General features: G+C 32.6%; 1 protein-coding gene across 1 annotated transcript; it reads right to left on the bottom strand.

Annotated features, from left to right (window-relative positions):
- Positions 1-6,586: 6,586 nt before the first annotated feature.
- LOC123902235 (S-formylglutathione hydrolase-like) lies at positions 6,587-12,919 on the bottom strand. The gene is made up of 6 exons (XM_045951904.1): positions 11,425-12,919; positions 11,252-11,299; positions 8,979-9,175; positions 7,414-7,512; positions 7,264-7,329; positions 6,587-6,990 (listed from the first exon to the last, which is right to left on the bottom strand). The coding sequence occupies exons 1-6, from the start codon at positions 11,696-11,698 to the stop codon at positions 6,811-6,813; spliced, it is 864 nt and encodes a 287-aa protein (XP_045807860.1). The 5' UTR covers positions 11,699-12,919; the 3' UTR covers positions 6,587-6,810.
- Between the last annotated feature and the right edge of the window lie 1,600 nt (positions 12,920-14,519).

The following is a 14,519-nucleotide window of genomic DNA, read 5'->3' as shown; positions in this document are numbered from 1 at the left end:
GGAAAAATAGCATATTATCTTTTGATTTTTTATTGCATTTCAATTCTCTCTCTTTATTTTGGATGAAAATAATGTAGATAGTAGACAAAAAAAATAAACTTCTGAAGTGTAATGATAGTAATTTACTCAAAGTATATTCTATAATGTTATATATGACGTACATGTACCTTTGTTTTCTAACATTTGTCGTATATAACCGTACCGAGTATGGGTATTGTACGTGTACATATGCATCATAGCTTGCGTTTTGGATCTAGTGTATGTCATAAGTGCAAAGGAACCTACGCGATAAAGGCCGATAGGGATTAACACGTTTAAAGCGGAGATTGTAGTAAAAGATAAACCAATGTTGTTGCCTTTTTGTAAATTGTTAGTTTGTATTTGAAGAATAAATGATGTGTGTTTTTTTACTAAATGTGATGTTTATTTTTGTGTGTTTAAATCATATTTTTGTAATTTTAATATTTAATTAAAAAAAATTCTTGAAAACTAATTTTAGTAGTAATCTTCAACATGCCTAATTGTTTATTTGACATGACTTACATTTGTAATGATTATCAAAGTGCTCCCAATTTTGACCACGTTCATTACTATGCAGAGTCTTGAAGATCCTTTGAATTGCATTAAAACGGAGATTATAGGGATGAGCATGTTGAAAACGGAGATTATAGTAAAAAAATAAACCAATGTTTTTTTTTTTTTATAATTGTAAGTTTGTGTTTGAAGAATAAATGTTGTGTGTTTTTTACTAAATGTAATGTTATTTATTTTTGTGTGTTTAAGTCGTATTTCTGTAATTTAAATTTGTCAAAAAATAAAATTGATAAAATAAAATTGCTTGATCACTTTCAGTAGTAATGATGTTTCAATATGTTTACTCTCATTATTTTTTACCTTCTTCAAAAAAGTATAAGTATATATATGTCATAAGTGCAAACGAATTACCTACATGATAACGGGCGATAGAGATGAGCACACCAATATGGTCAACCTCAACAAGTAGGTTTTCAAGTTGTTCTCCACCATATCCAAACCTCACTGTTCCGATCATAGATGCCAAAGAAATCTAACAAACCTACCATGGGTGATCGTATTGACGCTTTAGAAGGACGTGTTGATGAAGTGCAAACCACTCTGCAATCGTTGGTTGCGCAGATGCAGACCCAAAGTCTTGCAATAAGTGAGATGAGCAAGCAATTGGGAAAACAGAAGACTGCACCAGAGAATGAAGCGTCTAGCGGAGGTTCGTCTCAAAACGAATCACGTTTAGCTGGAAGAAAGTGAAGCTACCTTTGTTTGATGGAGAATATCCGGTTGCGTGGATTACGCACGCTGAGATCTACTTTGATGTACAAGGTACTGCTGATGAGATGCGTGTGAAACTTGCTCGATTGAGCATGGAAGGATCTACCATCCATTGGTTCAACTTGTTAATGGAAACCGAGGATGATTTATCATGGGAGAAGCTTAAGAGATCGTTAATCGCATGTTATGGGGGCTGACGTTTAGAGAATCCTTTCGAGAAATTGGCAACGCTAAAACAGAGTGGTAGTGTGGAAGAGTTCGTGGAGTCGTTTGAGCTGTTGTCTTCACAGGTGGGTCGCCTCCTAGAAGATCAATATCTAGGCTATTTTATGAGTGGATTAAAGCCACAAATTCGCAGAATATTTCGTACGTCGAACCCTCAAAATCGTATGCAAATGATGCGTGTTGTGAAAAACGTGGAAGAGGAATTGAAAGACGATGACGAGGATGATGGAGGGAGGTACGTAAGTAAAAAAGGGGTGCAAAATACTAGTCAAAACGAATGGGCCGGATCGTTTCAATGAAATAAAAGTTCTGGATATGGGAAGGACCCGACCCGGATGTCTAATTTGGGCGGATCTAACCCTAATTCTAAAATTGGATTTAATGGATCTCGTGTCAATTCAACGGCATCTCTTGCTTCGACAGGGAGAAAAGGGGAAGGAGACTCTCGATCTGGTTGGAAAGGAATTCGCAGCGTGCCCAACAATGAAGTAGAAGAGAGGAGAGCTAAATGGCTGTACTTCAAGTGTGGGGTTCGATGGCATCCTACCCAACACAAATGCACAGAGAAAGCCCTTCGTGTTCTAATTTTGGGTTAAGGTGAAACAATGAATGAAGATGGAGAAATTGTTTCAATGGAGGAAACTCTTTCTGATATTGAGGAAGAAGAAGAGGAGGTAGAATGCAAATCGATGGGGTGTTAGGAAGTATGGTTGGTCATCAAACAATGAAGAATAAATGTTACTAAATGTAAGTTTGGGATTGAAGAATAAATGTTTTTTTTAAGTAGCCTAGTGGGTAACTCCTGCATATAAAGTGTGATGTCTCTACCGACTGAGTTACTAAATGTAATGTTGTTTATTTTTGTGTGTTTGTGTCATATTTTTATAATTTTAATATTTGATAAAATAAATTGCTTGAAGACTTTTAGTAGTAATAATGTTTCAATATGTTTACTCTCATTTGTTTACTCTCATTATTTGAAGACTTTTATATTTTTCTTGTTTATAACAATAAATACAACATGTGTCATACCCCAATTCTTGACATAGGATCCCGCCTCATATTCTTATCATTACATTCTATGCATCACTAACAAAAAATACAAAAAAATATCTTGTTTTGCTTGCTTCTTTGGTAAGACGTGGTTCAAGAAAGTCAAGAAAAGGTTCAAAAATCAAAGATTAAGGTTTTGAAATATTTTCTAAGTACAAACTTTCATGATCATCTATCCAACTTTACAAGAAAATTTTGAGCAATCTACAAATCCATTTAAGAAGCTTGATGGCTTCTTTTAATCGGACATTTGATACTACAAGTCGATGAAAAATTTGATGCATTTGATACCCCACATGCAGATATTGTAATGTACCAAGGGTTTGTGTAAAACACAGGTTTTGCTGAGATTTAGAAGCAACATAGGCTTGTAAAGCAAGATTACAATGTTGGATTTGGTTTGATCAAGAAATTTGACATAATTATGGACCTATAAATCAGCTTCACTGTGGCCACTTTGCCTCTTCGAAACTTGGTGCTCAAGCAAAAGAAATTCAGGCTCTTGATACATTTTCTTGACTTTGTTATGGTTTTGAAAATAGAATTACTCTACTTCGAGGGTAGAGAAGCCTCCTAAGAAGAAGATAAGAAGAAAAGACTAGATTCTCATTTTTCATAATGATTCCATAAACCAATACATAGGACCAAAATAATAACAAAATACTAACAAACTTATTCTAGAATGTGAATGAGTCACCACTTCTTTTATTTTTGGGCTTGACATGACTTGGGCCTTTAGATCATAACAGACTTTCTTGATTCAAAAATCATGTCTTACCAAAGAAGCAAACACAGCAAAATATCTTTTGTATTTTTTGTTATTGATCCATAAATGGTCTCATTACTTTTGAAATTCCCAAACACTTAGAAATTTTCTAAGAGTTTTGATCTTACCAAGTGCATGACTTTTATGGACAATTTGTGATTAATTCAAGCAATCATTTTTTCATGCTGGAGGGACTTATTTGAAAGTGACATGGCATATTTCCTTATTGTGGAAAAATTAAAATTTAGTTGTGACATTTTATTTTGCGAGTCAAAGTTAATCAGTAGCTCGACCTCCGAAAATCACTGCGATACATGGGTAATCAATTATTTGACATGACTTACGGTAGTGACTACATGAATGCTCCCAATTTGAAAGTCACGAATGTCCTATACGTTCAGTATTAAGAAAAGACTTGAAGATCATTTGAAATCGAATTCAAAAAATATAACTGTAAGTCATAAGCGAACACGAACCTACATGATAAAAGTCGATATGGACAAACACGTTGGAAACGAAGAATAAACCAATGTTGATTTTTTTTTAAAAGGTAAGTTTGTGTTTGAAGAATAAATGTTGTTGTGTGTTTTTTTACCAAATGTAATGTTTATTTTTGTGTATTTCAGTCATATTTTTGTACTTTTAATATTTGATAAAAAAAATTGCTTGAAAATTTTAGTATTAAAGTTGTTTATGTATTTTTTTTCAATGTTATAAATCATTAGCATCAGCTATGAGTGCATCTGATATGTTTACTCATTATTTTTTATGTAATGTTTTTCTTGTTTATAATAATAAACTCAACATGGATATATAATTGTTTATTTGGCATCACTTATATTGATAGTGACTACGTATGTTCCCCTGTAACACCCTAAACCCCTTACGCGTACTTATTAACTTAAATACATAACATGTAAGCATTTAAGTTTTACACATCGTCAAAAATAACATAAATCAGAGATATATTAGTTATACAACAACGAAAAATAATTCTTAATTCAACAACTAAGACTACATACAATGGTTCTCTTTCTCAACACCCTGCTTTTGCACTTTTTACACTCCGCATCATTTTCTCTCTCTTCCATCTAAAAATTCGACACTCATTCAACTTTTACTCACTACAATGGTTTTGTTTAATAAAATTCAACACCCTACCCCACCAATTTTATTTCATATTCTTATTTTCTTTTATGTTTTTGTTTTGTGATTATATATTAATAACAATTATCGATTGAAATTAAATTAAAATAATTAAGTTTTAAATAAATTTTTTTCTAATTTAATAATTTATTTGAATTTTATTTTTTTTAATTTGATATTCTTAAAAAAAAATCTTGCGATTTTGGGTGTTAAAAGGGTTATTGTTGGGATTCATTTCACTAAAAACACGTTTAGAGCTACAAACAAGAGTTTTTTGGAGACTAAATAAAAAAATTAGACGGAAAAATGTCATTCTTTTTTGTGTCCAAATCAAATGAACCAAGTCTCTATTTATAGATAAAAAATGATGAATTTGGGTGAAAAATAAATAAAAATTAATTTACTATGAAATAATTGATCCCAAATAATTAGGATAGGATAAAAATTTGAAAATCACATCAAACAATAAGAGTTTGGCAAGTAAAGTGGCCCACACTTCCTCCTTCAACGTGTTTAATTTTTTCAACCTCCAACAATCCACCCCACTTTCAACACCCCTTCAACACTCAATTGCAACACTTCAACTATTTAATATTTTTGGCTAAATTGTATTTTTGCCCCCTAAGTTTCAGAAAGTTGCAATTTTGGCCCCCTATGTTTCAAAATAACATTTTTGGCCACCTATGTTTGCCCCATTTTACAAAAGGTTAATTTTAACCAAGTCAATACTGATGTGACCAGTCACTTAAGTGACTTAGCTGCCACATCAGTTTTTTTCTTCATCTTATAATTAAAAAAATATATATAAAAAAAACGGAATGGAAGAGTCACACGTTTTGACTGTTAGTGATGGTCTCAGGTTAAAGAAATGAACCAGTTATGATAAAGCAATGCAAAAGTTAGATACAATAATTTTGATTACTTGATTTGTGCAAAGTTAATGTAATTTGTGATATCAAATTGATGTGAAAACTTTAAAAATTGACGATTTGGCATAAACCATTGAGATTATACAATGGCTACTTAATTTTGGTTCTGATTTGATTTCATCCATCTCTTTTCCCATTCTCAATTGGTTGGTTGTTTGCTTGTGACCATTCAACTTCTGTGGACAAGAAGTTGCAGGAAAGGCAGAAACAAGATGAATACTTTGTAAGATTCCATTGTCCATCATGGTTAAATAAATTTAATGTCTTGGAAAAAAAGAGGCACGAACAAATAAATGAGTACCTTTTCCTTCAATTTATGTATAATAGAGACTCGTGAACATCGTGATTAAGCTGTATTTGCTCAACCTCGGCATGCCTAGGTTGTTGGAAGATAGTAGATTCTGGAAGACTTTCGATCACTGACATGTTGCGGAAGATGACTCTTAATAATGATGTTTCATTAATGTTTACTCTTATTATTTCTACTAAGGTAACTTATGTAGATCTTGTACAAAATCAAAGGTAGTATTAATACAATTTGCCTTTTTTTTTAATATAAATTAAAAAATTATACAAATAAATGGTGGGTGGCTCGTAGGAGAGAAAACATGAGGAAAAATTGGATATACGAAAGAGTTTTGGTTTCTCCTTGTTTTTTAATAAACATTTGGGGTGTTACATATGTTTGTCGATTGTTAGAGTGTTAACGTAGTTAAGATATTAGGACGATGACAAATATAATGTCCTTTGATTTGTGTTTTTTTTTAAATGCCTAGCTAGAATCTAGTGCACCCCTTTTTGTTTTGGTTTAAGTGGAAAATCTTCCGCTCACACCCGTAGGGACTTATATTCTGAGTCTTTTGAACAAATAACTGGCAAACTTCCCTACATTTTTAACATTGTTGCATATTCAAAGTCACATTCAAATCTGATACTTTGGTTAAGTTAGAAGACACATGTAGGATAAGTCGTCTCATCTAGTTCACCCCTTTAGGTGCACAAGTTAGTTAATAGTTAATTATCACCAGAATTAACAACCAAAAATAATGGTACAATTTCTCGATTTGATCCCACTCTTTTTAATATTTATTTCATATATAGTGTTTTTTATCGCATAATATATGATCTTTAAATAGTAATAATATATTGTTGCTATATTTTATAATATCAATAGCCTACAATAATCTTATATAGAACCAAATAATTATACTGACATGTATTAGTTCAGAACATGGAATGCAGACATGAAAGAAATTCCAATTCATATGCATCCATGGTCAAATACAAACCAAAGTATCAAAATTCCAAAATAATAAATAGAGTGATGAGTAGATTCAGTAAAGTAAAACAGAACAGTTGAAGATCATCAGAGTACACACAACTTAATTAAGCCTTAAGAGCTTGAGCATGATGCTTGATGTGATCATCAATAAAGGTGGAAATAAAATAGTAGGAGTGATCATAACCAGGTTGAAGACGTAACAACAGCGGAACATTGCCATTCTTGCATGCCTCTTCAAACTTGTGAGGCAGCAGTTGATCATGCAAAAATTTGTCATCCTCCCCCTGAAAATTACAGCAATAGTAAGAAGGAGGAAACATTCAAGAGTATAATAAGCGCATCTATGTTATAACTTGAAACCTTGTTCTGTGACAAACATTATGTCGGTATTATATCTGGCCTACCGTTTTGATTTATTCAACTTGTTATCAAAAATTGATTTCTCAAATACAAATCTAATAAAGGAAATCAGCAGCTACAATTCTCACTCACTTTTATTATATCATTCACGATTAAAAAAAACGAAGTAAGTGAATAAAAATCACATGATCTCATACCTGATCAATCAAAATGGTGGTAGATACATTGGCATGCTTTCCCACCAAATAAGTGGCATCATAATCCTGCATTTTTCAATTGCTTATTATAATGAAATATATCAAGACTTAATAAGTAAAGAGAACATGAAAGTTTCCCCTCCAGTTTACCTCCCAATCAGATTTATTGTCACCAAGATAATTGGTGAATGCTTTCTGTCCCCAGGGACAATTAGTAGGATTTGCTACTGGTGCAAAGGCAGAAACTGACTGTAACAATAATGCAAAAAAAGAAACACAGAAGAATAAAAATAAGTTAGAATTCCCAACAATAATACAGTACTTATCATGACAGTTGACAAGTAACAAAGTAGTAGAGTTCTACGAACTCCAAAAACTTCACAAGAAGAATGAGATATTTGATTCTACTATAACTTGCAAAAATCTTATACATTCTCTTCTCCACCACACCTAAATTTGTGTTCTTACTGGCACTATAATGCTCAAATCATTGCAGGACTTTGAGAATGTTAGCCATTTTGCAATCACAAATTATATTGATTCGTTCTTTATATCATCCACCCAACTAAAATTTTTGGAGGTGCATTCCCATAACCATGTAAGATGGATATGAGATAGCTTAATACTGGCTGCAAGGGTGGTATGCAGAAATTCCCAGTTATTAGCTCCAGAACATTGTTAATAAGTTTGTAATTTCATACTCTACTGTACTATTACGTCAAATGAGAACTTATTCCGGTGTTTCTATTCAAGTCTCGACTTATAAATTAAAACAACCCTTAGATTCATCAAATAGAACTATTTCGTCTGTAGAAAACATACATTACTACACTAACTCTAAAATGTTTCTAAATCCAATAAAGTACATCCACCTATATGATACTGACCCTAGGTAATATAAACCTAATGATATAGGAAAGCCTCTTGTTGCACGACAATGCCAAATCAGAAGCTTCTCTATCATTCGATCACAGATCACCTAAAGAAATGGAACTTCCAAATGACTGTCGTATCCTAGCTTAACAGAGAAGAAAGATGATAGGGGTTAGAAAGCAGCATCCCTAATTGGAAAGTCACCACCAACAACAATCTAACCCAACTCCTTACTCGTCTTTAAGAAAACATGTGACCTCTTACTGCAATCATTGTATCATAAATTTGAAAAGATAAAAAAAATAAAAACCTATTGATGAACTTCAATAATATACCCTTCCAAAGAACAGTTACTACACCTATGTCCCCTGGATGCTAATAGATACATCATACATTACCTGTACCAAAAATCAATTCAGGGAAACACATGACCTCCAATAAACGTCTTTCATTTCTCAGACATTATTCAAAAATTTGAATATAAAAAAGGTAAGCTGTATACTCATAAAGACTACAAAATATCCTGAAAAATATCTGAAACCACAAACCTTATGCCAAATACATCTTTGAATATCTCAACTGTACAAATGCAATTGAGATTGCTAATTTGCTAGAAATGAAAAATATATTCATACACATAACACTAAGACAGTCAACTTGTAGTGCAAAAATATATTGATGGCAATATCTCAGTCAAGGAAAGCAATTAATAAGAAATAATCCGTTATCTCAACAGCAAAACTATCCAAAGTTTTTACTATTTAGAGCATTGCCTAGATTTTAAAAGTAACTCCTTCAGCTATATTGAGCCAAGAAGTTTTTGGTTGCCTTATGATCAATACCTTATATTTATCCAGATTTTTTAGGTAGATAGTTAGTGCACCATGTCCACCCATAGAATGGCCAAATATTGAAGCTTTTGATGTGTCAAGCTGTGGAAAATTATCTCTTAGAAGCTCTGGCAATTCCTTGACAACATAGTCATACATGCGCCAATTCTTCCATTTCTCTTGCGTAGCGTTGAGATAAAATCCTGCACCTGTTCCGGAAAGTAAAATAAGCAATTAAGATATCTTCTGCAAAGGAAAATGTGTATTGCACATCTCAAGGTAATTTTAGCTATAATAGACCACAACTAATAAACTAATCCCACAAAACAGCAATGCCGATTTTTTCCTATAATTTAAAAATTGATAGGATGTCAGTGGTATGAATTCAAACTCCTGTTTTGTTAAGCGCACATACAGGAGCAGGTGAACTGTTAATGCAAATTTAGTTGATATACTATAGAATGGAATTTTTTTAAAAAATGGGCTGTCTATTCTCTAACCAGTGTTGTCAATTGCAGATTGCGGAAAATAGCGATTTGTTCAAGTTCCTCTATGCTACAACACTATAGTTGCTATTTGACAACACTTTGTACTAAATAGCATATTGCGGAATTACACAGATTTGTTCAAAGTCTGCTGCGCTAAAATGTAAAGCGCTATAACGCAGCTATAACTGCTATCTGACAACATTATCTCTAACAACCAAAACTTTCCTCCCCATTATGTGCGATCAGCTATATGGATAAAAAAATGCTACTATGTTCTATTATTAACCAGTCTTGATAAATGTCATTTCGATCTAAGCCTATTTTAGTAGTTTCTAAATGATCTTTTGGTCTTCGACAACTAGTTATTGGATTATCTTCGACTTGGTTAACTCTCCTTGCTTCTATTAGTCTCTTCAAACATGACCAAACCATCTTAGGCGAAATTATATCATCCTTCCCCCAATAGATAGTACAACTTCAATCTTATATATTATTAATCGAGATATTTTCTTGTATGTCTGTTCTCCCACCGCAACAATATGTATTATCATAAAATATCATTTGCGTTGTAGTTAAGCAATAAATATTTCTTTAAGGTCAGTGCTAAAAGTTAAACTCAATACTTGTGATACCAAATGTGAAGTTAATCATTCAATTATTCAGCATTTAGATCATGGAATAATCTTAATGAGCTAATGAGTAAAGAAGGTTGATGTAGCAGCGTTGACTCCTCACAATCTGCAGCACTAAAACTCACCCAAGGGAGACTGAGTAATGTATATAAGACGATAAAAGAAAGTTATTGACAGGATGAATAGAGAATAAGAGAAGAGGACAGTAGAGAAGAGAAAAGGGGAGAGGGTGTGGGTCAAACGGTATGTTGAAGGAGAAATGGTTAGGTTGAGATACCAAATGGGTGGGATAGGGAAAAAATGGTTGAGTTGAAATCAAGCTCAATGATTTAACAAAATTGATGAATTAATTTTCCAAATGAGCATATTTGAACAAACAGAATAATCACAAAACGAAAAGAGAATACAATGGTAATGACATGACATGGCATGGAAAGATGGGGAGATATCAAAACAAATTTCAGAGTTAACCCTCAATTATTTTAAGGATGGGGCAAGGTATATATGTTGAAGGAAGACCCTACAAGCAAAGGGGAGGTGTTAGCCTAAGCTGTAAAGTTGAGCTACAAATAATAAGTGGAGGAGAGATTCTTAAATTAATTGAATCATTGCTGCACCAGCCACCAAGTAGAAGCTGCACATACATGAGTAGGAAAGGAAGTTCCAGGTTGCATTCAAAATTGTTTTGGTAGAATTTGCAGAGCTATTATTTCAGTCAGGCAGCAGCACTAGGCCTCACACAGGAGAGGAGACATGGTCATACTGATACATAGGGCGATGCTCCCAATTCGAGAAAAATGAAATTGAGAAGTTAGTGTCAGACAACTGGTATTATTGCTGAATTGAGGAAAGACTCTAACATACCATTTCTCTAATCTATCTTCTCTTTTTAATTGGTGTCATGCATGCCTTATTATTTCTATTAACTAACTCAGCCTAACTAACCAACTAACCAACTTAACTCCCAAATCCGATTCAATTAACTAATCTATCACCAACTTTGTAGAATTGATACTCTTTACCAAATCAACACAAGTGAATAATCACAAAAACAAAAACAAGAGTAAAATAATATGGAAGATTTTATAGAATACACTGAACTTCTTGACATTGGATACATACAAATACATATAACAATAGCATGCACACATAAATACATACATACCTACACCAAAGTCCCATGAATCGGATTCTCCTTCAACATTCAACCCTCCTGTATGCATGTTACAGTAATTGTATTATTGCATCATCAATCAATCAATCAATCGTCAATTACTACAGATTAGTACTATTCAGTTACTTCAATAATCAATAATAATAATAAATCAAAATAAATACTTGGAGAAGTGTCGGGGGCGATCAGGGCAACGCCGTGTTGGGAAGCGGCTCGCTGAGCGCCGGACTTGAAAATGAAATTCTCATCGGAGCAAGTGAGACCGGAGAGCCAATAGAGAACAGGGAATGGTTTATTATTATCGGAAATGTTGGGAGGGAAGTAAATGTGAAAGTTCATTGAACAGCTAAGAGTTTTACTGTAATGTTTGTATCTTTTATTGTAACCTCCAAACATCTTCCCGCTACTTATCTCCGTCACTCCAACCACCGACGCCATCTTCTTCTTCTTCCTTCTCTCTCTTTCTCTCTACAGACTGAAAGTGTAACGATGGAATATCCACTTCCGAGTTGTGTACAACCACCAACCGGGTTGACCCGACCATTATTTTGCTCTTGCATGGAACACGTGTCAAATCGTTGGTGTTTTTGTCATCCTAACGACAATTTTTTGTTTTCAAGTATTTCGATCACAGTTGTAGGAATCGAACCGTAATTTTTCCTACTAAGTCTAGTGTTAATCATCACTGAATTAACTAATGATTGATTTTATGATACATCTTTAAAATACTAACAAGTGCTCTGAGACATTTGTTAAGAAAGCAAATTTTATAAAAAAAATTGAAATTTGTATGTTCAACACTTTAGAAGTTTAAAATTAGATTTTTTCAATGCATATTTTTTCTTTTATTTCTTTTTTTTAATTCCTTAGTGTGTGTTTGGTTTGACGGTGAAAAGAATTGAGTTTGACAGAATTGATTTTGGTTAGAAGTGAATTGAACATAATTGATCTATGTTTGGATATATTAACAGAAAAATGATTATTGTAAACTCATGATGTTTGGATAGTTTGGATCAAAATTGAGTTTGAATCAGTGTTTTAAAAACCGGACCGGACCGGCCGGTTGAACCGGTTCAACCGTGAACCGGAGGGTTCGCCGGTCTGGTTCAAGTGTTGGATCGTTCATGCTGTTGACCCGGCAAGAACCGGCAAGAACCGGCAGAACCGGACAAAACCGGCGAACCGGCGGTTTTCAAAAACCGCCGGGTTAAATGCTTGCACCCATTTTTTTTCTTTTGTTTCTTAAAAAAAAAAAAAAAAAAAAAGAAGATGAAAATAGAAGTGAGAACAGAGAAGGTGAGCAATGGTCATTTCAGTCGGATCAGAACCGGAGAATCATCAATGACAAGATTTGAAGGATATTTTCGACCACATGGAGAGAGTGAGAATAAAGAAGATGAAGATCTAGAAAAAAAAAAAAAGGTAGAGAAGAAAGAACAATACATATGCCATACATACTTTCAAGAATCAAAAAGAAGATTTTAGAGTTGTTTATTTACATGTTACAATAAAAGAAAATAAGTGAATGAATTAGATGACTAGAATAGAGAAAATGAAAGAAAAAAAAAAAGAAATAAAAAGATGAAAGAATTGTGTTGTACTGTTGCCAAAAAGAAAGCAAACGGCGCTAACTTGCTGCTAAGCTAGAAGAAATAAAGAAACACACAATCTAGGGTTACTTTGCATTTAATATGGGCTTGGCCCAATAACACTTAAACATAGTGTGATTTTTTTTTTTTTTTTTAGTTTTGTTCAAAGTGTCACATAAACATAATAATAACAATAATAATATAAAATTCCATTAAAATAACTTATTGTAGATCAAATATTATAATGTATTGCATCAAAAAATATTATAACGTAGAGAACATTTAAGAAAAAAAAAATAACTACACATTCATTATATATTGTAGATTCTTTAAAAAAAAAAGGTTAGCTATTGTTTTTTTTTTAAAAAATTCTTACAAGATTTTCAATTTTTTTTAGTTGTGATGATTTTTTATATAGGTTTATTATTATATGATTTTTTATATAGGTTTAATAACTATATAGTTTTATTATAGAGACCGGTTCATTCCATCGGTTTAATCCGATTTAATCCGGTTTGTCATGCAGTTCGACCAGTGACCCAGTGGTTCGACCAATGAACCAGTGACCCAGTACCCTCACCGGTTCGATGACCGGTCCGGTTTTTAAAACACTGGTTTGAATGCACAATTACTAAAATGGGTATTGGTATCTACTTAAAATTATATTTCTATTTTTTTGTCCAGACTTTTTCCGTTTTTTTTATATCTAAGTCTCTTTATGCTAGGTGATTAAATAAAGAGTTAATTACATATTTGGTCCCTTATGTTTATTTTAGGTTTTAATTTGGTACCTTATGTTTAAAAAGTTTCAAGTTGGTCATTTACGTCAAATTTTCGTTTAAATCGTCGACTTATCTAATGAATTTGCGTATGTGGACTACTTAGGAGAGTACTATGTGAAAGTTTTAGAAGAAATTAACTCAAAATTTAACAAAAAGTTAGAAAAAAATAAACTCAAAATTTAACGAAAAGGACCAACTTATGTTGAGATAAATAACATAAGAGTCCAACTTGAAACTTTTTAAACATAAGAGATCAAATTGAAACCTAAAATAAATATAAGGGACTAAATATGCAATTAAGCCTTAAATAAAATATTGTCAATTTTGTTTTTGTTACAATAAAATATTATCAAATAAGTCTATCAAGTAAAACATAGTAATAATAATAAAACAATTGTACCGAGAATAATAATAATAATAATAATAATAATAATAATAATAATAATAATAATAATAATAATAATAATAATAAAACAGTATTGCCCACTCAAGGTTAACATTGTAAATATAAAATTGAATAAATACAAAAAAATGAGAATTGATTTTACTAATCGCAAAAGCTAGGAAACATAGTTTCTTGTAAACGTGAGTTTGAAGCTAGAATTGATTTGCTTTAGTAAAAGCCAAACACCTCAATTTATAGTCAAATCACGTTTGACCCATCTAGAATTGCTTTTGATGAGTACAAACATGGATCCAAAGAGGTACTTAGTTAATGCTCCTAAGCACTTTTTTAGATAAGTTAAAAGAATAGTTGACATCTTTAGTCTTACCAACAAGTTGGCACTGAACATAGACTCATGAGTTGTCTCGAAATCGATATAACCGACAACATGTTGAAGTATTTGGCCGGGTGCAGGTCTCAGGTCAAGAATTGCGAAAAATCAG

This window comes from Trifolium pratense, linkage group LG1 (assembly GCF_020283565.1).
Source record: "Trifolium pratense cultivar HEN17-A07 linkage group LG1, ARS_RC_1.1, whole genome shotgun sequence".
Classification (NCBI taxonomy): domain Eukaryota; kingdom Viridiplantae; phylum Streptophyta; class Magnoliopsida; order Fabales; family Fabaceae; genus Trifolium; species Trifolium pratense.
This window is presented reverse-complemented; position numbering and strand designations above follow the sequence as displayed.

Coding starts and splice junctions, on each gene's coding strand:
- LOC123902235 (XM_045951904.1), bottom strand. CDS start 11,698: ATGGCGTCGGTGGTTGGAGTGACGGAGATAAGTAGCGGGAAGATGTTT. Junction 9,176..11,251: donor TTCATGGGACTTTGGTGTAG/GTATGTATGTAT, acceptor TTTCCGGAACAG/GTGCAGGATTTTATCTCAAC. Junction 7,513..8,978: donor AAAATCTGGATAAATATAAG/GTATTGATCATA, acceptor TTATTGTTACAG/TCAGTTTCTGCCTTTGCACC.